This window comes from Falco cherrug, chromosome 15 (genome assembly GCF_023634085.1).
Source record: "Falco cherrug isolate bFalChe1 chromosome 15, bFalChe1.pri, whole genome shotgun sequence".
NCBI lineage: Eukaryota > Metazoa > Chordata > Aves > Falconiformes > Falconidae > Falco > Falco cherrug.
The window spans coordinates 5,307,544-5,315,838 of record NC_073711.1 but is presented as its reverse complement, the minus strand read 5'-3'; the positions used below and the strand labels follow the sequence as shown (position 1 = coordinate 5,315,838).

At 47.4% G+C, this 8,295-nt stretch overlaps 1 protein-coding gene across 1 annotated transcript in view; it reads right to left on the bottom strand.

Annotated features, from left to right (window-relative positions):
* Positions 1-213: 213 nt before the first annotated feature.
* PSMD10 (proteasome 26S subunit, non-ATPase 10) overlaps positions 214-8,295 on the bottom strand; it is a 60,227-nt gene continuing 52,145 nt past the window's right edge. The window contains exon 5 of the mRNA XM_055727326.1: positions 214-351. Coding sequence (XP_055583301.1) covers positions 342-351 — 10 coding nt within the window. The 3' untranslated portion in view covers positions 214-341. The remainder of the gene's footprint in view (positions 352-8,295) is intronic.

The following is an 8,295-nucleotide window of genomic DNA, read 5'->3' as shown; positions in this document are numbered from 1 at the left end:
CGCGACTGGAGAAAAAGGACTTCACAACAGCATGGCTTGGGTGGAAGTTGCGCTAGCACCTGGACTTGCACTTCCAGGCTCTTCGCTGGCACGTTTCTCTGCACTGCACGCCTTCCCCTGCCAGAAAAATTCTCTCAGCAAAATTATGCTCCTTTGCTTTTCTTCAGGCACAGCCGCAGCAATTTAGAAGCCAATGTCAATCAAACAGGCAAGCACGGGAAGGAGCAAGCTCGCCGTCCGCCTTAGCTGCCTCAACAGGCACGAAAGCTCTTCTCACCACCAGCAACCCCAGCACCTCTGGCATGCGCTTTCTTCAACAGGGAAGTCTGCCTCCGTGGAGTTCAAGCATCCCTGCAAAGAAATAACACCAAGATGCCTTTTATGATAAGCACGACATATGGTAACCGAATGTGTACATTGGGGGTTTTTATTTGTTCTTCAGCACAAGTTCCAAAACAAGCTGCCCTACTTTCCTCCCCGTCCTACAGCTCCTCATGTGGTATTAACCTAACCGAGACAGTATTTTATTTTAGCCGCTTTCCTACTAACAGGTAAACAGTTGACTCAGCATGCTACAAGCAAAGTATGCATATAAATCACCAAATCGCTTGCTTGCTCTTTACCTCCATTCTTCTTTTCCTCACTTCTTTCTGCCCTAAATGAGATGGAGAATAAGCAGCCAACCTTCATAAAGCAATTGGAAAGTGACAGAACAACCACCTGCAAGTGTTATTGCTGCACGTTATGCTATAGAATGCCAGAGGCTGCTCATTTTCTAGTATGGGTGCACTTTGCTTTATGCTGCACTGATATTTGCTATTCAAACAATACAGGTGCAGATCACTTAGTGTTCCAGAAGACAATGAAAAAAGCCAGAGGCTGCAGGGTATGGAAGAAGAGTAAACCACGTGTTGCTTTGCTACTTTATTCCTTCTTCTCCGTCCTGGTCAACGTGAGGGCAGTCAGGCACATGTCTGAGGGAGCAGAAGTTCTGCTCATGTCCATGAAGGCAGTTTCTAGCTCACCAGATGGGATTTTTCCATTGTTTCCAAGCCTGACAGGTGACCATGGGTTTCATCATACTTGGCATTTTCTCCCAGAACCACAGCCTTGGGAGTCAGGTCATTAAAAATTAATAAATCCCAGCTTTCAGGGCAAATGTGATCTGAAGGCCTTCCTTAACCTCACGGCCTGTATCGTGCCTACTCTGTCTAACCTGTCCCTTTAAGGACAGCTACCACAGCCCTCCCAGGCAACCTATTTCTGTGCTTAGCTGACTGGTAGCAAGCAACTTGTTCCTATTGCCTAGCCCAGATCTCCCTGATCGATGCCGGCCTGTCCCAGCCACCACGGAGGTGCTCCCTTTGCAGCCATCCTCACAGGGTTTTACACTTCAGCCTCCACCAACCCCAACTCCATCAGATTCCTCAGAGCTGGGGTTTTCATCATTTTTGTCATTTCTTTGGACTGTGTCCACATGGTGCACCTCCTCCATCAACGAGCATATCCAAAGTCAAGCACAAGTATTTCAGTTGAACTTTGCTCATTTTACATGATTTCACTGATTTCTGTTATTTTATGCATGATACATTCCCAAACGTTTGCCTTTTTCAAAATGGTGCAACAACATGTCAGAAGAAAGAACAGACATCTGCCCTTAATGCTTACAAAGAAATACCAAAGGACACCACATAAAAAGGCTTGTAAAAGGAATGGGCATTGTCATAAAAACTCTCTAATTATTGAAGAAAAATTTTGGAGGAAACATTTCATATTTCTTTGAGGCAAGCAAGGCTGTGCTTGTCACACTACAATTATAGTCTTTATCATCTGAGAAACTGTCAATACCACTCTAAACAGCTAAACCAGAAACAGTAATAAAAAGCCCTGATGAATCTCCATTGTTTAAACCTACATTTCATCCAGCTTGGCATGGCTCTTTCACACCCTGTTCTAACCATCTCTGGCTCTCAGGCACAATTCTACTTCTACAAAGACATTTACAGAATTTTCTGGGACAGATTTTATTTTTAAAGAAGTATCTAGGGACACAGTTTTCACAATATTTGCTTCTCTAGAACTTCTATTTATTTTTAACAAACCCATGACATGTGGGCTGAAAGTACTTCAGAAAACATTTTCAGCAAAGACTTATTCATCAGTATGGTTAGTCAATTAGAAAAAGAATAAAGGTCACCTCTTTGTAAACAGCCTTCCCCCCCCACCCCCCACCCCGAGAATGTTTTATCTTACTGGAGTGGTTACATTAGAAAGAAAAGGTTAAGGGAAACCGAACATCCAACTCCTTTAATTTTAAATAGTTAAAAATCAAACCACTTCATGCACTCACTGTGGGAAAGTGAGCCGGTCCAGAAGACCGCTCCACCTGGAAGTCTTGCTGGCCATCTCAGGAGCTGCAAAGCTGTCGACCAAGGCCAGCAAGAATAAACAAGGCTGGGAAATGACCTCCATATGTGGCAGGGCCACGGGGCTGGCCCCGTGGAGACCTGAGCTTTTGCAGCCTCGGATGGGTGCACTGTGCTGCCCTGCCTTGGACCCTGCAGATACAGGAGAACCCCACCGCTAACCACTCCGGTACACCGTGACAAGGGAGAGCGTGTTGTTCGTTTACTTGGGTCTGCAAGCACAATAGATGAAAGGCAAAAATCAACTGACATGTACGGTACGTTATCAGGCAGGCACACCGCACTGTGGCTAGCCATCGCCTGCTCCCCCAGATCGCTTAATCCCAGACTTCACACGCTGCTTAAGCAGCACCACACAGCTTTGAATTGCTTTGTTAGATTGCACATAATCCTCTCCTGCCTCAAAGCCTTGTTAATAAACAGTTTGGAGACCACAGGGATGATGCAGTACGAACACCTAAATCAACAGAGCTATAAGAAAGCCAAGACCCCGTGGGTCTCACATGGATGGGGCCACTTTCTGTGCGTCCTGCCCAGCCCTCGCCTCGCCACCTCTGCAAACAGCGGGGAAGGGAAACACAAAAGCCTTGCAAATTTGTACGGCAGTGATGGGAGTCATCGGGCAGCACTGGGGCATGCTTTACCCTAGACTGGGGCCTCTTAAGTGCAAGCACCTTTGTTAGCCTGCTGATGTAAACTGGTTTTGGACAAACCATGACAAGCAAAATGAAAATTGCACTCTCCTTCCTTCCTGCTGGTGGGAGACCCCTCCTAGGTCAGGACTGCTCTCTGGCAACAAGAGCAAAACGGAGAGTCATGAAAGAGCGAATTGTGTCCGGATTAGCAGTGTCTGCTTAAAGACTGATGCACACTGTGCAGAGCAAACTCAGGCTGCTCTCAGGCGCTGCACCACCACCATGCCCCAGTGCAGGGGGAGCAGCCCTGCTGCGTCCTGCCACTGGGCACGACAAAGCAGATGGGCAATATGGATTATCATGGCTACAGGGAAGACTGTAAATCTGAGAGGAGGAGCACGCTGGATGCCCAAAGGACTTTCTTCCCTCTAACTGCTTTTCTGGGGAAGAGAACATGAGATTGACTCGCACACCCACCCGTGTTGACAAATGCTGGGTGTGGAGGGGGTGTGGAGACAGGCAGAAGCATGACCTATCATGTGGCATAACTGGCTGCATCTTCTACTGTGATAGCTTTCGATTTCTTGCAGCTGCCTCCCCAAGCAGCAGCCAATGCTCCAGTCACCAGAGCAGATCCGCGATGGCACGTCATGCCGCTGAGCAGCTTGTCAAACCCGGAGCCCGAGAAACATGGGTGGAGAAACAAGGCCTGTTCCGTTAAAACATCATACCGGGATGTATACATCTTATCTCCCAACAGATTTTCAGTGTCCAGTTTAGAACTACAGGAAAGGCTACGGCTAGGCTGAAGGTCCCTGTAATGCACCAGTTTATCTTCACCAAGGGCTAACGGCATATGGCTAGGGAGGGTACAGCGAGCCATCCTGCGCGCCAGCTCCCGCAAGGTACAGGGCAGGGACTCTCCGAAACAGGAGCAACATCTCTGCATTTCACAGAATTTTCTAATTACTTTCCGAACTCACATGAATTTTAAGCATTTGCAATATCCTCAAAGCCCCGCAGCCCCACAGGCTCACACCGCTTGAAGTGCACAAGTATCTGCCGATGTTTTGTTTTGACCCACCGCTTCCTTGCTTCATTCGATATCCCCAAGCATTTTATTAGAAAACCCAGTAAGGATTATTCTGCATTCACCTGCTCCATGCTGCTCACTTCACAGACCTGTGTCACAGCCAGGATTTCTCTTCCAGAGAAAGGAAGTTTGGTGTTTGCTCATTCCGGGCATTACTCAGGGAGTTTTGATCATTCCTCACACCCTCCTCTGCCCCCCATCTAACCTACTACAGAACTGTTTAGCAGTGTTTAGGTGCAAAAAGGCTTTTTCCAACAGCTGCAGCCCCTGGTATCTTCACCTGCGAGACTGGTTTTACAGTGCCCAGAGAGGTGGTGTAAGCCATGCCCGCCTGCAGCTCTGCAGCCAGGAGGAATCCAGACAATGCCAGCCTTCGCATGGGGCACCGCTGACAGCTCTGCCAGCAGAAAAGCTAAGAAGGATACTAATAAAAGGAATTAATCTTCCCTTTGTCAGCTGCTTGGAATGTGCAAAGAGTGCAAAGAGCACTGTGACTCGGGAAGAACAGCAGTCCCACACGCTTTGGAGCTGACAGCCCAGGAAAGGCCAGGTGCTAAGCACAGATGCGGGGAGACTCCCGTTTATGCCAGCTGAGACATAGAAATCTGTGACCTGTCCCAAACCGCCCCTTTCTCCCTTCAGCAAAGCATCAAGTGGCGGTGTGACATGCATTCCCCTAGCACCAACCCAATACCCAACCCCTAAAAGTGAAGGGGTAAACAAACACCAACCTTTCTTCAGCAGAGCGCATCATCCTCTTGCAGGGAGCATCCCCGCACTGAGGCACAGCGAGCGACCGCCTGCAGCCTGGACCATGCTCATTTCCTTGTTCCTTGGCGCTTTGCTGTGCGTCCTCACACATGTGACCAAACCCAACCGAATTACCTGTGCTGTTGGTCCTGCCTCCTCTCAGAGCCTGCTGGCCGCAGAGGTCACGGGCATGCAGCTGTGCCCTCAAGGAAAAGCTCGAGAAGGTGTAGTTCTCGAGCACTTTCCAAAATAAATAGACTAATCCCATGTAGAGTTTCTGCAGCTGTAAGAGCTATTTATGAAATAAGGTACATTACAGACCTCTCGCCTGAATTAATATAGCCTCTCTCTTCAAGGTTTTCCTTTTTATTACAGTGCAGAAGGGTGCTGTTCAAGGAGTAGTTTGGTTTTTTTAAGTAACTCTCTTTCAAATAGTTTTATCAGGTGACATTTAAATGCTTGCTTAGCCTAGTAGGCATGAAACATAGCCCCTTTTGGAAAGGCAGATGGCTGAAGGTGCTGTCACCCGCCTTTAATCTGCATTTTCATTTTAGTTCTGGGAGGTTTAACTGAGCTCCAGCTCAAAACAGAACTATCTTAATGCTCTTCGTAACTAACCTGAGCGCAAACTGCTCAGATGTGCAGCACCAGCTCAGTGCTCTTGCTGTCACCTGCCCACAGACACAAATTACCTATAGACCATCAGCAGGACACTCCAGTCTCAGTTCTGATTTCTCAGTGCACACCGTTCCTTCCCAATGCTGCACATCTTCCTCAGCACTGGGATGTGCACAAATTAATAATATACACCACGGGCCAAGCAGATTTCATTGAGCAGAAGCTGCATTGCGTGCAAAGGAAGAGGATGAATTTAGGAACTGTAACCTGCCAATTTGGTAGTCAGGACCCAAAAATGGTGACAGTATTTAACACCCCAATTTCATCACCTAGGTCACCACAGAACCATCCAAACCCACCTCACCCTTTGAGACCTGGAGCTGCACACAGGTCCATGTAATAAAGATGTAAGAACATTCCCACCCAAAACATAACAGAACCCAGAATAGATAATACTGACCTCACAAGACTATTCATAGCCAGATGAAAATAGCAGCAAGCTGGAGAGGCTGCTTGCCTCTGTCCATACCTCTTTATCACATATTCCATCACAATGTAAGGAAATAACCTCCTTTTGCTTTACAATGTGTGGACACTTCCCAATACCCTTCATAGTGGAGACAGCTCTTGTAGGGCAGGTCAAAACCAAGAGTAACATTGTATTAAGAATGATGGATGTGGTCCTGGCACCCACAGTCACACTGCAGTCCTCAATACACGCTGTAGCTAACAATACCAGAAAGACTCAGCGCCAAAACTGCCATATCTGTACAGAGTCCACGGTCAGCTTTGTGCTGTGTCTCATGCTGGAGGATCCAGCCCCACTCATCCTCCCAACTGATCTCTTCTGCTGTCAGTACCATGACCTATGCAGAGGTATTGCCATCACTATTTTTACAGGCAAAACACTGACAGCCATTATAATGCTCACAGGCTAGTACTATGACATTTGATTGATGACCTTCACCAGCAGAGAAGACATAAAAAGCAAACTATAGGATGGTCTTTCTGAAAACCAGCATAAAACTTCCTGTGCCTGGGCGCTGGACTGTGCCTCTCTGCCCTGAGTCTGGTGCTGCGGCTGCAGCCAGAAGGGGAGTGGAGCAGCCCCAGTGCCTCCCAGTGCTACCCAGCACAGGAGCCTGCAGCTGGCTGCAGCCTGCACCAGCCACGGCCGCCGCCAGCAATGGCAGTCCTGGGCTGGGAAGCGGCGAGCCCGTGGGGCTGCAGCAGCAGAAGGGAGCCAGATGTGTGAGTCTCACTTAGACCTGTGGCAGCCTGACTGGTTTAAGTGCTCCCTTTTAGACACAGACAAGCCCTCAAGGTGCAATAATACGGATGGGAACGGTATCGCACCATTTCCTCATAATTTGCAATATGCCACTTGTGGCTATGAACTGTCTAGTCCTTCACAGACCAAGAGCAGCTGCGAGCTATGAGAACAGAGAATATATTTAATGTAATTGGTTTCTGAAAAGCTATTCCACTAAAAATGCTGTGGCTGCACTGTCTGCAATGACATTTTGTCTGACTTGTCCCAGTAAAGAGGTCTACTGTTCCTACCCAAAAAACTCCCAAGTCATGCAGAAATGGCCTTCGGATGAGAGACAGCTGATAAGATAAAGAGTAATTTCAAACGAAGCAGGTAGTTGCGGTCTCCCAGAGCAGTCCATGTACAAATGCATCTGTTACCATCACACAGGGAATGTCAAGGCCAAATTCTGGCAGTGCCAGGCTGGTTTGGTCTCACCTACCTCCAAATGTCAACATTACTCAAACTCAATTAATCCCAGATGTTATACAGATTTTTTTCTATTTGGTGGGGGCTGTACGTGACACAATGTGCCATTCCCTCCTCAGACACGATGAAGAGCAGCTGGTGCTGAGGGCAGCTTCAGCAGGCCCCAAGAAGCAGGCTGGAAGACACCAGCTCTGACCCTAGCCATGGCTCTTCACTCCCATGTGCATGCCAGAACAAAAACCACTGCTCAGCTCACTGTCAGCACAGCCTTGGGTGGTTTCTCTCCATTTCAGTCATTGTCTCACATTACACTTTCCAATAACGTCCCCACAATCTCAGCTGTTTTATTAAAATCTTTTTCCTCCTCCTCCCCCTGGGCAGCTTTAGTGAAGGACATCCATTGATCAAGAATAGCCCTGAGATGTTCTTACAAGCATAAGAGTTGCTGGAGTTTATCAGAGCAGGAAGGTCTCTAGCCCAGCCCCTTGAGAGCAGCTGGCAGCAGGTATTTTAGAACAACAATACAATGCTAAGCCAAAAAACCAAGTAAACTCCCCTATTCAGTGCATGTGGGGAATGCACAATTGAAGAAATGCTCCACTGGCCACATTAGAAGCTGGTGAACTCTGCTTATTTGCACTCAGTCTCAGAAATATCACTGCTTCCGAAGAAGGTATGAGACCCACAGTTTTACAGAAGGTTTTGTTAAGGCTTCAGTTTCCATTTCTACCTAATACAATGCAACCGTCACACGAGTAATTATCTACACTGAACTCTACGCATCTCCTTCTAGCAAGGAACTGCATGGGTGGAATTTGCATTACATACAATTTACTTCCTTTTATCCATTTTTAATTAAATAAGCCATCCTACAGTTACCACCTAGGGTAAACAAAAGACTGAGCTTCTCAGTCCTAACCATTATTTTCTAGAGCCAGCACTGCAAAAAAAAAAATAAAGCCCATCAGAGGAGAAGTGTGACTCAGACTCCTCAAGGTCGATAAGGCCTTTTACTGGTAATAAACTGATAAT